The sequence below is a fragment of the Pseudophryne corroboree genome, chromosome 5 (genome assembly GCF_028390025.1).
Source record: "Pseudophryne corroboree isolate aPseCor3 chromosome 5, aPseCor3.hap2, whole genome shotgun sequence".
NCBI classification, from domain to species: domain Eukaryota; kingdom Metazoa; phylum Chordata; class Amphibia; order Anura; family Myobatrachidae; genus Pseudophryne; species Pseudophryne corroboree.
This window is the reverse complement of record NC_086448.1, coordinates 691,060,779-691,078,482: the sequence shown is the minus strand read 5'-3', so window position 1 is coordinate 691,078,482 and position 17,704 is coordinate 691,060,779. Positions and strand designations below refer to the sequence as shown.

The window sequence follows — 17,704 nt, the reverse complement described above, 5'->3', positions numbered from 1 at the left end:
TCCTAAGATGGATACGTTGTTATTCTCTATGATGCGGCCAAGATGGGTTGGCCACCTTCTAAGCAGACCTTATCCAGATGGATAAAACTGACCATACGTCAGGCTTACCTTCATGTTAGGTTGCTGCCGCCTACATCAGTAACAGCTCATTCCACACGTTCTCCGGGAATGTCATGGGCAGCTGGTCGTGGAGTTCTACGACACAGCTTTGCAGTGCGGCTACATGTTTGTGCGCTTTTACAGGTTTGATACTTTTGCGGCATCAGCATCTAGCTTTGGCCGTCTAGTGTTACAGGTGCTAAACAGCTCTCCCGCCCAGGGGGGAAACTTTGGTAAGTCCCTAGAGTACTCCAGTGACCCCTAGTGGATGAAAAAGAAAATAGGATTTTGGTACTTACCAGGTAAATCCTTTTCTTTGAATCCATAGGGGGCACTGGACGCCTACCCAGAGCAGTTGTTTATCTGGTTGTGGTAAGTGCAGGGAATTTTATGGTAACACACTCTTACCGACTGTTTCAAATTAGAAATTCTATCGGGTTGGTGTCAACTGTTAGTTGTCAGTTTAGTTTTGTGTCAACTTTATTGTCCGTTTTTGGTTATATGTATTTCTCCATTGTCAACCTCTATAGCTCCAGTTCGGCTCAGTAAAAAACACTGAGGTACTCAGGGATATGGAGGGGAGGTATAGTCAAAGTTTAACTATTCAGTGCCTAGTTCCTGTGGAACCGTCCATATCCCTAGAGTACTCCAGTGCCCCCTATGGATTCAAAGAAAAGGATTTACCTGGTAAGTACCAAAATCCTATTTTTATGCACCCAGACACATAAGCCAGTATAAAGAAGAGCGGGAAGACCGCGCGCCATTGAAGGTGCGGGGCTTCACTATGAGCGGACCCAGCAGCTCACCAGCGCTATTTTGCCTACTGCAGCTAACACAGCCGCTGACTGACAGGGACGCACAGCTCCTCCGGAAAGCCTCCAGTTAACCTCAGCGGTACCAGGGGGTCATAGCAGTGGGGGAGCGATTACTAGTGTACTAAGTTCCTAATCTAGGTACTTAGGGGGTCATTCCGACCTGATCGCTAGCAGGCTACTTTTAGCACTGCTGCGATCAGGTAGTCGCCTCCTACAGGGGAGGGGGTTAGGGCTTTGCAGGGCTGCAGGTCCGCTGTGCAGAGACTGCACAAGCAAAAAGTTTGTGCAGTCTCTGCACAGCTTAAGACTTACCCGCTGCGACGATCTTTCCTGTAGCTGACGTCAGGATTCCTCCCTGCTGACGTCCGAACATGCCTGCGTTTTCTTTGGCACTCCCAGAAAATGGTCATTTTCTTCCCCCAGCTGGCCTCTTCCTGCCAATCTTCTTGCATTCGCCGCTGCAAATGCGTTCTTCGGTTTTCTCGTCTCTGCTGTCGCCGGGCAACGATGCGCCTGCGCATTGCCGCCCGCGCGCATTCGCAGTTCGGACCCATTTGCACGGCTGCGCAAAAAAGCAACGTGCGAATGGGTCGGAATGACCCTTTTAGTCTGCGACCCGGCTAAGCTTGGCATTAGCAATAAGCACGCCGTGTACTGGTTCCAAACTCTCTCTGTGTCTCTCTGGAAGGGCTCTTTATGGGTTAGTTGTGCTTTTAACCTTTTCCTGTGTGTATGCTGTCACTACTGCAGTATGTCAGGCAAAGAGTGTGTTTCATGTAAAGCACAGTGTTCCTCTTCTCCAGGGGGTTCACTAGTGTGTACTCAGTGTAGTATCCCTTCCCAGGCTAGTGGGGCAGAACCAGCATGGCTGGACTCCATTAGGGGAATGATTTCCACCATTTCTACAAAATGATCTCGTAATGAGAAAGAGACGCAATACTTAAGGCAGTCAATGGATGACTTGGTACCCAGGCTAGCGTTCAGTCCTCTACCATTTGTCCGCAAAAACGTACCTTGGCCCATATACTGCATTCTGACTCTGATGATCCCCCGCTCCATTAGACTCTCCCCGACCTTGCAAAGCTTTAAACGGGCACTAAAAACCCACCTATTCATCAAAGCATACCCTCCCGTTGCATAACCCAGTCCTGAAGCCGCGCCTCCACCCCCCTGCCTCATGCCGTGAACATCTCAGCTTTGCTTGCATACTGCCATCAGGCTAACTCCCGCTTGCCTACATCTCTTGTCATCTGTCTGTCGTCCCTCCCCACTAGATTGTTAGCTCTTCAGAGCAGGGCCCTCTTTCCTCTTGTTATCTAAGCCCTCGTCTCAACACATTTCACTCGCAGCTCTCCCCTACTCAAAGACCATCTTTACCCTGCAAGTAAAGGCTCGTCTCCATCTATGGCCACCAGCCTCTAGTAGTACGATGATCAATCCCTCAATACTTACATCTTAGCTGTATTATGTCTTGAGAATGTGTGGTGCTCTATGTTACCTGTACACTATTTCTGTTATTTATTTACTGTAATGCTACAGATGTAGCCACCTTTATCTTGAGTGGCCGCGGCGGTTGGCCCGTTCGACCATACGCAGCGCACTGTGGCGTAGCGAGGCGCGCATAGCCACAGAGAGGCTATCTAATCGCACGGAGACAGACATTTGACGTTTGGCGTTACCTTTACGTGTAATACCTGCGATCAGCCACCAGATGTCGCTTTTTACAATCACCACTGCGCATGCGTGTGGTCTCCCGTAAAATACAATACTGACATACATAATAAGGACTACTTTACTAAGGCGTCTCATTACGCTGCATACAGCAAATACTGTACTCATTACGCTGCATTATTTAATACAGTACTGTACAGTATATACAGTACGACACCGACGCAAATACAGTAGTACAGCATACAGTATATGATCCATCTACAATACTTTATGAATACTGTATGTGAGCGTCCGAGTCCCGCAGACAAAACACAGTACTGTAAAACCAGTAGTGTACACTGTCGCAAATGGATGTGTGTTACAAGTTCACTATTGCCTCTCAAGATTAGGAATTTTCTACAGTATGTTATCGTCTTAATCCCGTAGCCATTACAGCATAATCAAAACCAACGGATTTATACATTTGTCTGCGGCGAAGTGGTGAAGTGTTTCGCTTCCTATACTCAGAGTCCAGGGTTCGATTCCTTAAGTACTAATGCATGTTACTGTAGTTTTTTTCACACTTTATTATTTTTTTTATTCACCCCCACCTCGTGGCAGGCAGCAGTTGGGTATGGAATGAGAAATGGCATAAGCTGTGCAGGCTACGGGGCGGTGCTGAAGGAGCGTCACAATCCCCTAGCCAAAATACACAGATACTGTAAGCGTATACTGTAAGATACTGTAAGCGTGAGATACTGTATTGAGCTAGGGGATTGTGACGCTCCTTCAGCATTGCCCCCTGAACTGTGAAATGTACAGTATGCCATATTGTATCTCACTACATATCCGAGCGCTGCCACGTGCTGGGAGTTCACGGTCGGCGGCCATGTTGTCAGGTTGCTAAGCGATCCAGCTCGGTATACCGTAATGTGCATAGACCTCGCTTATCCCAATGTAATTGAGCTAGGGGATTGTGACGCTCCTTCAGCATCGCCCCGTAGCCTGCACAGCTTATGCCATTTCTCATTCCATACCCAACTGCTGCCTGCCACGAGGTGGGGGTTCAGGAGGTGGGGGTTCATGGGTAGTGGTCGTTTTGACAGTGTGCTATGCGATTGAGTCCGGTGTACCGTAATACTGTATGCAATCCTACAGTAGCTTATCCCTCCCCTGTGTATTTTGGCTAGGGGATTGTGACGCTCCTTCAGCATTGCCCCCTGAACTGTGAAATGTATGCCATATTGTATCTCACTACATATCCGAGCGCTGCCACGTGCTGGGAGTTCACGGTCGGCGGCCATTTTGTCAGGTTGCTAAGCGATCCAGCTCGGTATACCGTAATGTGCATAGACCTCGCTTATCCCAATGTAATTGAGCTAGGGGATTGTGACGCTCCTTCAGCATTGCCCCCTGAACTGTGAAATGTATGCCATATTGTATCTCACTACATATCCGAGCGCTGCCACGTGCTGGGGGTTCACGGTCGGTGGCCATTTTTAGTGTGCATAGAACTCGCTTATCCACATAGGCCCCTGTGTTTTTAACTACTATATTGAGATGCACATTTCTAGGCCTACAGTATTTAATATACAGTAAGCAGCATTGTTGTTAGGCAATAATTGAAGAATTTACATACAGTACTGACATGTACTGTATGTAATGCTTGTACATCATGTCAGTCGACCCTTATGCTGTACACTACTGTAAGTCTCACAGGGCCCATGCACTTCCAAGGAGGGTTATTTACTGTACTGTATCTGTTTCATACAGGAAACTAATTGCAGTCCATAACACTAATATTAAGCCCACTCCATTATCCACTCCTCCCCTGTGTATTAAACACCCCCTACCACCCTGGAAGTCATGTACCAGGGCCCCTTCATTCAGCACAATGCCCCCTTCTACAGTTTAGTGTTCTCCTTCCTGCCCCATCTGTGCAGTAAAGGAATAATTAGCAGAAATTATTTCTCCAGGTCCTACTGTACATACTGAGCGAAAGATAGAACCCCCCTATCCCCCGCGGAGCATCAAAGCTGCCGCTGATAGCTCCCCCCACCCCTTCCGCTGGTGAGTGGGTAGGGTCCCCAGTGCATTGCTGTGTCCAGGGGCCCACACTGCTGTTAAGATGGCTCTAGTAATTGAGCTAGGGGATTGTGACGCTCCTTCAGCATTGCCCCTGGACTGTACCATACTGTATCTCACTCCATATCCAAGCGCTGCCATGTGCTGGGAGTTCACGGTCGGTGGCCATTTTGTCAGGTTGCTAAGCGATCCAGCTCGGTATAACAGTTCTTATGCAATACACAAATACCGAAGATGCACAGTCCGTCAGAATACACTCATTTCATTCCCGCTGTTTAGGTGCATTTAGCGTAAAGAATCGCTCCTGCAGATGTACTTTGATTTATTTGAAACCTGTGTGCTTCCTTCCATTGGATGTACTGTATTGGAGATAATTTTTTTTTTTTTAAAGTGAATGTCACGGGAACACATTAAAAATAAGGTTGGCACTTCCTTCCCATTGGTGTTGGTTTACAGTATGCCGTAGTGTACTCGGACGCTCATGTAATTGCATTTCAAAGGCACAGTATTTTCCATCGTCTCCCCCCTACCCCCATCGCCCTTCCCCCCTGGGGGCCTGCACAGGGAGGAAATTCAGGTCCTGTGCAATACACAAACGCTGAAGATCTACTGTACAGTACTGTTTTGCTCAGTTGGTAGCGTCAGAATACACTCATTTCATTCCCGCTGTTTAGGTGCATTTAGCGTAAAGAATCGCTCCTGCAGATGTACTTTGATTTATGTGAAACCTGTGTGCATCCTTCCATTGACTGTCTTACAATGTAAATAAAATAATACAGTGCATTATTACAGAAAAAAAAAAAAAAAAGAAAGAAAGCACATCAGCTCTCGAACCCTGGACTCCCAGCGAGGGAGGTGGGAGCCTTCACCCCTAGCCCACGACGCCTCATGAGAGATTTCCAATTTCATGTGTGAAAGTACTGCAAACAGCGCCCGGCCCCCGCCCCATTGCTGTTGGTTTATGCCTTAGAGGACTCGGACGCTCGCATTTGTAAAGCACGGTGTTTTCCTCCGCCTCCTGCTAGCCTGTTGCCCTTCCCCCATGGGAGCCTGCACAGATCATGCAGTAGACAGGGAGGGAATGCAGGTCATGTGCAATACACAAACGCCCACTGTAGTACTATTTTGCTCACTTACAGTACCGTACTGTACTGTAGGTTGCATTTAGCGTAAAGAATCGCTCCTGCAGATGTACTTTGATTTATGTGAAACCTGTGTGCATCCTTCCATTGGATGTACTGTATTGGAGATAATTTTTTTTTTTTTAAAGTGAATGTCACGGGAACACATTAAAAATAAGGTTGGCACTTCCTTCCCATTGGTGTTGGTTTACAGTATGCCGTAGTGTACTCGGACGCTCATGTACAGTAATTGCATTTCAAAGGCACAGTATTTTCCATCGTCTCCCCCCTACCCCCATCGCCCTTCCCCCCTGGGGGCCTGCACAGGGAGGAAATTCAGGTCCTGTGCAATACACAAACGCTGAAGATCTACTGTACAGTACTGTTTTGCTCAGTTGGTAGCGTCAGAATACACTCATTTCATTCCCGCTGTTTAGGTGCATTTAGCGTAAAGAATCGCTCCTGCAGATGTACTTTGATTTATGTGAAACCTGTGTGCATCCTTCCATTGACTGTCTTACAATGTAAATAAAATAATACAGTGCATTATTACAGAAAAAAAAAAAAAAAAGAAAGAAAGCACATCAGGTCTCGAACCCTGGACTCCCAGCGAGGGAGGTGGGAGCCTTCACCCCTAGCCCACGACGCCTCATGAGAGATTTCCAATTTCATGTGTGAAAGTACTGCAAACAGCGCCCGGCCCCCGCCCCATTGCTGTTGGTTTATGCCTTAGAGGACTCGGACGCTCGCATTTGTAAAGCACGGTGTTTTCCTCCGCCTCCTGCTAGCCTGTTGCCCTTCCCCCATGGGAGCCTGCACAGATCATGCAGTAGACAGGGAGGGAATGCAGGTCATGTGCAATACACAAACGCCCACTGTAGTACTATTTTGCTCACTTACAGTACCGTACTGTACTGTAGGTTGCATTTAGCGTAAAGAATCGCTCCTGCAGATGTACTTTGATTTATGTGAAACCTGTGTGCATCCTTCCATTGGATGTACTGTATTGGAGATAATTTTTTTTTTTTTAAAGTGAATGTCACGGGAACACATTAAAAATAAGGTTGGCACTTCCTTCCCATTGGTGTTGGTTTACAGTATGCCGTAGTGTACTCGGACGCTCATGTAATTGCATTTCAAAGGCACAGTATTTTCCATCGTCTCCCCCCTACCCCCATCGCCCTTCCCCCCTGGGGGCCTGCACAGGGAGGAAATTCAGGTCCTGTGCAATACACAAACGCTGAAGATCTACTGTACAGTACTGTTTTGCTCAGTTGGTAGCGTCAGAATACACTCATTTCATTCCCGCTGTTTAGGTGCATTTAGCGTAAAGAATCGCTCCTGCAGATGTACTTTGATTTATGTGAAACCTGTGTGCATCCTTCCATTGACTGTCTTACAATGTAAATAAAATAATACAGTGCATTATTACAGAAAAAAAAAAAAAAAAGAAAGAAAGCACATCAGGTCTCGAACCCTGGACTCCCAGCGAGGGAGGTGGGAGCCTTCACCCCTAGCCCACGACGCCTCATGAGAGATTTCCAATTTCATGTGTGAAAGTACTGCAAACAGCGCCCGGCCCCCGCCCCATTGCTGTTGGTTTATGCCTTAGAGGACTCGGACGCTCGCATTTGTAAAGCACGGTGTTTTCCTCCGCCTCCTGCTAGCCTGTTGCCCTTCCCCCATGGGAGCCTGCACAGATCATGCAGTAGACAGGGAGGGAATGCAGGTCATGTGCAATACACAAACGCCCACTGTAGTACTATTTTGCTCACTTACAGTACCGTACTGTACTGTAGGTTGCATTTAGCGTAAAGAATCGCTCCTGCAGATGTACTTTGATTTATGTGAAACCTGTGTGCATCCTTCCATTGGATGTACTGTATTGGAGATAATTTTTTTTTTTTTAAAGTGAATGTCACGGGAACACATTAAAAATAAGGTTGGCACTTCCTTCCCATTGGTGTTGGTTTACAGTATGCCGTAGTGTACTCGGACGCTCATGTACAGTAATTGCATTTCAAAGGCACAGTATTTTCCATCGTCTCCCCCCTACCCCCATCGCCCTTCCCCCCTGGGGGCCTGCACAGGGAGGAAATTCAGGTCCTGTGCAATACACAAACGCTGAAGATCTACTGTACAGTACTGTTTTGCTCAGTTGGTAGCGTCAGAATACACTCATTTCATTCCCGCTGTTTAGGTGCATTTAGCGTAAAGAATCGCTCCTGCAGATGTACTTTGATTTATGTGAAACCTGTGTGCATCCTTCCATTGACTGTCTTACAATGTAAATAAAATAATACAGTGCATTATTACAGAAAAAAAAAAAAAAAAGAAAGAAAGCACATCAGGTCTCGAACCCTGGACTCCCAGCGAGGGAGGTGGGAGCCTTCACCCCTAGCCCACGACGCCTCATGAGAGATTTCCAATTTCATGTGTGAAAGTACTGCAAACAGCGCCCGGCCCCCGCCCCATTGCTGTTGGTTTATGCCTTAGAGGACTCGGACGCTCGCATTTGCTAGTCCTCCATTCCCATTATGCATTAGCGAACTCAGACGCTCATATATTTTAAAAGCACGGTGTTTATACATTGTACTGTACATTCTTCCTTTTACACAATTACTGTAGTTGCGTCTCCATACACATACTGTACAGTACTCCATACTTTTTTCCACCGCCTCCCGTTACGCCTACAGTATTGCCAGAGCTGTAGATCAATCCGCCGCTATACTGTACGATCGAAAGTACTGGATTAGTGGAGCATTAGCGACACAGTGGTGGAGATGTGTAATGCATGATGAGTATCTAGATCGTCTCAACGCGCCTGCCTGTGATGAAACTCAGCTATCGCATTAGCGTGGCTAGACGCCCGTCTCGGCGGAGAAACAGTCAAGATAAAGGTGGCTACATCTGTATGTTTTGTCTCCCTGTACTGTCCTTTGTACGGCGCTGCGAAACACATGTGGCGCCTTATAAATAAAATGTAATAATAATAATGATGAAGGGTCAAAAATGGAGGAAGGTGAGGTGGACACAGAGGTAGGGGAGGCTCTCATGCTATCAGAGAAGTTCTAAATATCCCTGATAAGGTGACAGAGGAGAGTGAGGAATCTTACATTAATATTAAGAAATAAGCCACTTTTCCTGTGTCATAGTAACTAAATACCCTGTTTGAAGAACCGTTGGTTAATCCAGATAAGAAATTTCAAATTCCCAGGCGGTTATCATCTTTTCCTTTTCCTCCTGAGGATAGGGAAAAATGGGAAAATCCACCGATAGTGCATCAGTCTCCAGGCTCTCACGTAAAATTGTACTACCTGTGCCTGGTGCAGCCTCCCTAAATGATGTGGCTGATCGCAAGATTGAGACTACACTCAAATCTTTGTATACTGCTAGCGGGGTGGCCCAGAGACCTACTATAGCATGTGGGTGGATTACAAGAGCCATTGCTAAATGGTCGGGTAATTTACTTGAGGGGTTAGACACTTTACCTCAAAAGGAAATTATTTTGCTCCTGCAATATTTACAAGACTGCGAATTTTATGGAGGAAGCCATAAAAGAAATAGGTTTGCTTAATGCACGCACTACAGCTATGGCAGTGTCGGCACACAGAGAATTATGGCTACATCAGTGGACTGCTGACGCGGACTCCAGGAAAAGAGTGAAAGGCCTACCTTTCACAGGAGAGGCCTTATTTGGAGATGTTCTTAATAAATGGATCTTTTGAGCTACTGCGGGTAAGTCCACATACCTACCTTCTGCAGCTCCGCCAGCAAGGAAGGCCTACTCGGGACCTAATCTACAGTCCTTTCGGACTGCCAAATTTAGGGGCAAGGCCAGAGGTTCTTCTACTGCCACCAGAGGTGCTAGAGGTAAACCACGCAAACCAGCGACTGCTGGTTCACAGGAACAGGGCTCAGGCTTTGCTTCCTCAAAACCTTCCGCATGACGGTGGACCGCGAAGCCTGGAAGACATGAGGGTGGGAGCCCGGCTAAAATTCTTCAGTCACATCTGGATAGGTTCATGCAAGGATCCCTGGGTCATAGAACTTATATCCCAGGGCTACAGACTGGAGTTCCAGGAGCTCCCACCGCACAGATTCTTCAAATCAGTTTCACAAGAGGCCGAGCGTAAACTCACACGACGCCATTCAAAACTGTTACAGAACCATGTCATTATTCCAGTTCCACCTCATCTACACAACAAGGGTTACTATTCCAGCTTGTTTGTAGTACTGAAACCGGACGGTTCGGTAAGACCGGTTCTGAACCTCAAGTCCTTGAACCCGTACTTACGAGTGTTCAAATTCAAGATGGAGTCGTTGAGAGCGGCAGTCTCAGGTCTAGAGGAGGGGAAATTCCTAGCGTCTCTGGATGTCAATGATGCGTACCTTCACATTCCGATCTGACTGCCTCATCAGGCTTATCTACAGTTTGCACTGCAAGACTGCCAATACCAGTTTCAGGCCCTGCCATTTGGTCTCTCCACGGCACCGAGGGTGTTCACCAAAGTGATGGTGGAGATGCTGATGTTGCTTCGCAGACAGGGAGTGAACATAGTTCCATACTTGGACGATCTTCTGATAAAGGCATCGTGCAAGGAAACAGCTGTTGGAGAACATTGCCCTCTCAACCAGACTACTCCTCGATCATGGGTAGATTCTGAACCTGCCACAATCTCACCTAGAACCAACGCAGAGGCTTCAGTTCCTGGGAATGATACTGGACACAGAGTCTCAGTTCCTTCCCTTGGAAAAGGCAATGGTAATCCAGTCGATGGTTCGGGCTGTCTTGAAGCCGACCCGAGTCTCAGTGCATCTCTGCATACGCCTTCTGGGGAAAATGGTGGCTTCTTACGAAGTGAATCAGTACGGAAGGTTTCATACAAGGCACTTCCAGCTGGATCTGTTGGACAAATGGTCCGGATCGCATTTTCACATGCACAAGAAAATTCGTCTGTCACCAAAAGCCAGGATCTCCCTCCTGTGGTGGCTACAGACTTCTCACCTAGTCGAGGGTCCGAGGTTCGGGATTCAAAATTGGATTCTGCTAACCACAGACGGGATGCGGCCGTTAGGTCGACACAGCTTAGGTCGACCACTGAAGGTCGACATGGTCAAAAGGTCAACATTAATTTTTTTAAACAAAATTTCATTTTTTTTTTACTTTTTCATACTTGACGATCCACGTGGACAACAATTGGGAATAATAACCTGTGCCGAGCGCAGCGGTAGTGGAGCGAGGCAAGCCATGCGAGGGGGACACGGTGCACTACTTGGGGTTCCACTTTACGAAGAAAACAACACCAAAATAAAGTCCAAAAACCCACGTCGACCTTTTGACCTGTCGACCTAGTACATGTCGACCTATTACCCCTGTTGACCTAATGCATGTCGACCTTCCATGGGCGACCTAATGACTGCCGACCTAAGTTGAGTCGACCCATACCCCCACAGACGCAAGCCTAAGAGGTTGGGGAGCAGTCACCCAGGGGGTGCAGTTTCAGGAAAGATGTTCAAGTCAGGCAGTTGTCCTTCCAATAAACATCCTGGAACTCAGGACTATCTACAACGCCCTTCTGCAGGCCTCATCTCTTCTTCAGAATCAAGCCATTCAGGTCCAGTCAGACACTTTGACGGCGGTAATGTACATAAACCGACAGGGCGGAACGAAAAGCAGAGCCGCAATGTCAGAGGTATCAAGAATTCTCCTCTGGACGGAAAAACACGGCGTGGCGTTGTCTGCGATCTTCATTCCAGGAGTAGACATCTGGGGAAAGAAGATTTCCTCAATAGACATGATCTGCACCTGAGGGAATGGGGCCTCTACCCGGAGATGTTTCGGTGGATAACGCGACAGTGGGGGTATCCACAAATCGACATGATGGCCTCTCGACTCAACAAGAAGCTCAAGTGGTATTGTTCCAGGTCGAGGGACCCACACACAATAGCGGAAGACGCCATGACAACTCCGTGGGTTTACCAGCTAGTGTACTTGTTTCCTCCTATTCCTCTGATACTAAGAATTCTAAAAAGAATAAAAAGGGAAAGAGTTCAAGCAATCCTCAGTGCTCTGGACTGGTCACAAAGGGCCTTATATTTGGATCTTCTCGAGATGCTGATCGAAGATCTGTGGCCTCTGCCTCTTCGAGAGGCTCTTCTGCAGCAGGGCCAGTGCGTCTATCAAGACTTACCACAGCTACGTTTAACGGCATGGAAGTTGAACGGTTGATTCTAGCCAGTAGAGGGATTCCTGACAGTCATCCCGACACTGATCCTAGCCAGAAAGGGGGTAACGTCTAAACATTACCATCATATCTGTAAGAAATGTGTCTCTTGGTGTGAGAGCAGACAATATTCTGCGGTGGAATTTCATCTGGGACGTTTCCTGCTTTTTCTGCAGTCGGGAGTGTATGTGGGCCTACGCCTAGGCTCAATTAAAGTTCAGATTTCGGCCTTGTCTTTTTCTTTCAGAAACAATTGGCTTCTCTCGCTGAGGTCCAGACGTTCTTGAAAGGTGTTCTGCACTTACAACCTCCCTTTGTGCCTCCTACGGCACCTTGGGATCTCAATGTGGTACTGCAGTTCCTTCAATCGGACTGGTTTGAACCGTTGCAGGAGGTAGACGTAAAGTACCTTACGTGGAAGACCGTCACACTGTTGGCCTTGGCTTCAGCAAGACATGTGTCGGAGCTGAGGGCGTTGTCTCACAAGAGCCCCTACTTAATTTTCCATGAGGACAGAGCTGAACTCAGGACTCGTCAGCAATTTCATCCTAAGGTGGTGTCTGCGTTTCACATCAACCAACTTATTGTGGTTCCAGCTGTTACGGACGCCTCTGCTACTTCAAAGACTTTGGATGTCGTAAGGGCTTTGAAGGTCTATGTGAAGAGAACAGCTCGTCACAGGAAATCGGACTCGCTATTCGTTCTTTATGATACCAGTAAAATTGGGTGTCCTGCTTCGAAGCAGTTTGTTACATGCTTTATCAGGCTCACTATCCAGCATGCTTATTCCACGGCAGGATTGCCGATTCCGATGTCTGTTCAGGTCCACTCTACTAGGTCAGTGGGTTCCTCTTGGGCGGCTGCCTGGGGTGTCTCGGCTTTACAGCTCTGCCGAGCAGCTAGTTTTTAAAAGTTCGATACCTTGGCCTCTGAGGACCTTCGTTTGGTCAAACAGTTCTGCAGGAACTTCAGCACTCTCCCACCCGATTTGGGAGCTTTGGTACTTCCCCATGGTACTAGATGGATTCCCAGTATCCCCTATGACATAAGAGAAAATAGGTTTTTAATTACCTACCGGTAAATCCTTTTCTCGTATTCCGTAGGGGATACTGGGCGACCGCCCGGTGCTTTGTTCTTCATGCACGGTTACTTGGTTAAGTACTGTTGTTGTCCCTGTTTGCAAGTTTGGTTAGCATGGCTTTCATCTTGTTGTGGTTGTGCTGGTTTGAATTCTCACCACTTTCCTTTTTTTATATCCTTCTCTCAAAGTATGTCCGTCTCCTTGGGCACAGTTTCCTAGACTGAGTCTGGTAGGAAGGGCATAGAGGGAGGAGCCAGCACACACAATCAAACTTCTATAGTGCCCATGGCTCCTAGTGGACCCGTCTATACCCCATGGTACTAAATGGATTCCCAGTATCCCCTACGGACTACGAGAAAAGGATTTACTAGTAGGTAATTAAAATCCTATTTTTACACAGCATGAGGGAAAATTATATGTGTGCTTTTGTTTTCAGTAGAATGTGGCTTTTTCCCTGTTTAAGTATATTATAGTAGCAATCCCATGCAAAAAAAAGATGATTTTTTTTTAACGCAACTCACTGGTTGTCAATAAAATATATCTTGCTATTTACAGTTTCTCCTTCATTCATTTTTCAGGCTGCTATTTAATGTTTGCTTATTGTACAGTGTCATGGAACACTATTTTAACCACTGTCTCATTGCACATAATTTAGTGAGCAGCGATGCATTGGAATTCCCCTCTTGTCTGCATTGTGACATCTTCCACATCTTTCTCCCCCTCTTCCATTACATAACTTTCTGAGAGCTGTGTGAGCCAGTGCTTGTGTCTAGCAGATATACTTGTTCAGTGATCTTGTAAACATATAGGGTGGGATTCAAATGTTTGAAAAGTCAGTTGGGTGTCTGTTTTTTCCTGTGTATTAGGAAAAAAACTGACTCCCAACTGACTTTTCAAACATTTGAATCTCCCCCATATAATATAATTTATTTTGTAGTAGTCTATGTTCTTAGCTATCCTATCAGGAACATACTTATAGGGTACTTCTCTTGCTGTGTTTTATGGGGGCAAAAACATTGCATGTACTGTAGGATTGTTTGTTTTTTCTGTGACCTGAATGAGTCCTATGCTGTCTAGTTTAGTATCACATCAACATACTCTCTCTCTGTTTTTATCCTTTCAAGTTGCTGGTTCCATTTCAAGACACCCCTGTAGATGTGGAGCAGAACACAGATTTACCAGACTACCTACCGGAAGATGAAAGCCCTATGAAGGAACAGGATAAGGCAGTGTCCCGTGTTGGGACACACATGGACAGTGGAAGTAATTGGCTCAGCACTGCAGCAAACTTTTTATCTAGATCCTTCTACTGGTGACAAGGAGTCAGTGAGCAAAGACTGCAACGAGAGCTGAAGAAATCTTTCCATCATCCCAGTGAAGTGCAATTTGCAATAAAATACTGCACATAAAAAGTTCTAAACCATACAAATAATGCTGTGTTCCACACGTACAGTAAAAGAACTCGTAAAGCAACATCATGGCTAAAGGTCACAGCGTGTTGCTTCATTCTATAATGCGTTGCCTCACTTTGTACATGGGTCCACCCTATGCTACTGCTGTCATGTTATAAGCCAAATACTTGTGATAGTGAACACTCATAAGTGTCTGATTCAGCCTTAAGGTCACTGGTATGTTTAATACACAGGAATTCTCTCATCACCTCAATACTCAGGACCTTTATCCTTATTCTGATTAGAGATACATGCATGAATGCCTTTTAGGAAATGTTGGGTTATTTTTTTATTTGATGGTTTTTATTTTTTTTTGCCTTAAAAGAAGTATTTGTTTTCTGTGGTACTTACTGTTATCAGCAACACCACCTCACATTCTTATTATATTTTGTCACAAAAAATGGAAACTTTCCCAAGTATTTATATCTTCAACATCATAGAGAAGTTATGATTTCCCCCATGTGCTGATGCAGACTTAGTATTAGCGGCAACAGTGCTTGAGGATTCGAAACTTATACTTAGAATGAAAACCACATCATAGTTTCCATCAGCCAGACAACTTTAGTTGTGATTGAAGTTGTTCTTAAGAAAGAATCATGTTACCCGCTAATATTGAAAGCGCCTCACTGAATCCAGTAGGAAACATGAACAGAAATCTGCAGAAACTGTAATGGTCTTGAACAAGGTAAAAGGATAAGTCGGTTGATCTTGTAATAAATAAGAACCACTATTGTTGAAAAATAAAATAAAAATTGAACTTGTAAAATTCCATCTGTTGCCTGCAATATACCACGGTGCCAGTTTTCTTTAAAGAGCTTATGCTGTCCCTTGAAAGGCGTACATACATTTTCTTTCCCCCTCTGTTAACAATAGCAGTGATTTTATATTTGCAAATGTTTGTAATAATAAAACAAGGGTGAGGTGTACTGTAGATGTACGGACCTGGAATTGTGCTGCACAATTGGTTTGTGTTTATGTAATGGTAGTTTGATCACTAGGAATATAAAAGGTTTTGCAAGGTGCTGTGCCTGTCACAGGTGCATGGAAGTTATGTGTCTATTTGGGTAATACAGTGTGCTAAAATACTGGTTATTGGCCATGAAAGCTAGGTCGTCTGTCTCTTGTATTTTCCTCTGTTATACATTGTGGATGCCATGATTATATTCAGATCTGGGATTGTTATTTGAAGATATCTGAGGTATCGGGTGGTATACCGGCGCCAGAATTCACTCAGCATAACGACACCGTTTCTCCCTCTTGGGGGTCCGCGACCCCCGTGGAGGGAGAATAGATACGTGCGGCACCGTGCCCGCAGCGTGGTGAGCTCAGCGAGCCCGCAAGGGGCTCATTTGCGCTCACCCAGCTGTCTGTATGCCAGCGGTTGGGATTCCGGCGCCAATATGCTGGCATACAATACTACACCCGATGTATCTGTTTGGTTATGAAACAGCTAATAGGCAGGACTCGTGCCATCCCACGTTCTGTGTGATACTCGGTTAAGACTGAATGTTTCAGTTATAAATTGCTTTTCTGTCCCTACATAGCTGTAATGGCAACATTTTCTACCTAAAGTTATCACAACTACATTTTCTTTAGGTTTTCAGATTTTAGGTTTTGCAGTTTAAAGCAAAAAAATCTGGTTGTTTATACAGAACCATCAGACGCACACGTAGTGGAAGCAACCTAATAATAGGCTGTCAATATTCTCTGTATCAGTCCATTAGGAACATGCACTTCAGTGGTGACACTAATTCCTACTGTACCGATTCTCAGGAATGGCTACACAATGGCTGCATCCACTGTATGGGACAGGACCGGTGTAACTGGCACTTTAAAGGGGTTGTATCAACTAGAGCAAATGAGTCTGATTGCAAAGTTACTAAGGGGTCTATTTACTAAGCCTTGGATGGAGATAAAGTACCAGCCAATAGACTTCTAATTCATTTTTCAATCACAGCCTGTGGCATGGCAGTTAGGAGCTGATTGGCTGGTACTTTATCTCCATCCAAGGCTTAGTAAATAGACCCCTATATTTTGAGCACATATGAATCTGTATTTGGCTGAAAGATCAGTAATGGGCATGTAGTGAAAGAACTTGGGTTTTGGGGATTGTTTATAGGCCATTTAATCCTAACCTCTGTCACTTAGTGAATAAGCTCTATTTCAAGTACTGGAGTATAACAAAATCTTGTGAGATTAAGGGGTATATTTACAAATTGTCTGCAGATTTGCCCCCCAAAAAATGAAGACGCATAATAATATTGCCGTTTTAATTTCTGCAGGCAAAAGATTGGCGCTTCTGAAAAGTAAATATACCTCCAAGACCAATATGATTAAAGTGTGTGTTCTGTATTATTGTCCAGATAGAAGACCTCAAACAGGGCATTGTAATTGGTATACGGCTTTATTTGTAATTGCTTACTGAAACATACTAGTGCATTGTTAACCTTTAGCATTTTAAATAAAGATCTGTATAATGTTTCTGTAAAATGAGCTACACATTGGTACTTACTGCTAGTGGATATATTTTCCCCAATATATAAACATGCTCTGGCAACAAAACATATAAACATACGGACTAAAGACGCATGCTGTCCACAGTAATGATTCCTTTTAGAACAACATTAAGAAAATGTTCTTGAATGCCTGTAACATCTTCAGTAGCCAGAGATGCGTCTTGTGCAGCTGTACAGATACGTCACCACTGTTTGCAGGATTGCACTTCAGCCTTTTTAAATCCCTGCTATTATTTGTGCATCATCGAAACAGTGGTGATAACTAATAATCTGATTTATTTTTTACCCCTTTCTCTTACATTCACCAAAAAATGTGTTGTCTGCTATTGCTGCTCTAACAGTGGAAGCCGCCTGTAAACTACATTTTGAAATATGTTGTGTAAAATAAAAAAAATAGTCAAACTTGTCTTGTGGGGTTTTTTTTTTGTTACACATTATACATCGGACCAGATGAGAGGTTTTTGGGGGGTTTTGCTACATTTTATCACTTTTATCTTTCTTACACACACACACAACACACAACACACACACTCACACACACTCACACACAACACACACACACAACACACACACACACACACACACCCGCACCCACACCCACACATCCATTGTGGATAAATGCCATTTGTTTCACAACCATTGATATAGTGTATTTACTT

The 17,704-nt window shown here is 45.3% G+C and overlaps 1 protein-coding gene across 7 annotated transcripts in view; it reads left to right on the top strand.

The window, feature by feature from the left end:
* The window catches only part of ARMC1 (armadillo repeat containing 1), a 156,968-nt gene extending 139,521 nt beyond the window's left edge, over window positions 1-17,447 (top strand). For all 7 annotated transcript variants that reach the window (XM_063923797.1, XM_063923795.1, XM_063923800.1 and 4 more), the window contains one exon: window positions 14,203-17,447. In XM_063923797.1, coding sequence (XP_063779867.1) covers window positions 14,203-14,394 — 192 coding nt within the window. In that variant the 3' untranslated portion in view covers window positions 14,395-17,447. The remainder of the gene's footprint in view (window positions 1-14,202) is intronic.
* Window positions 17,448-17,704: the final 257 nt, after the last annotated feature.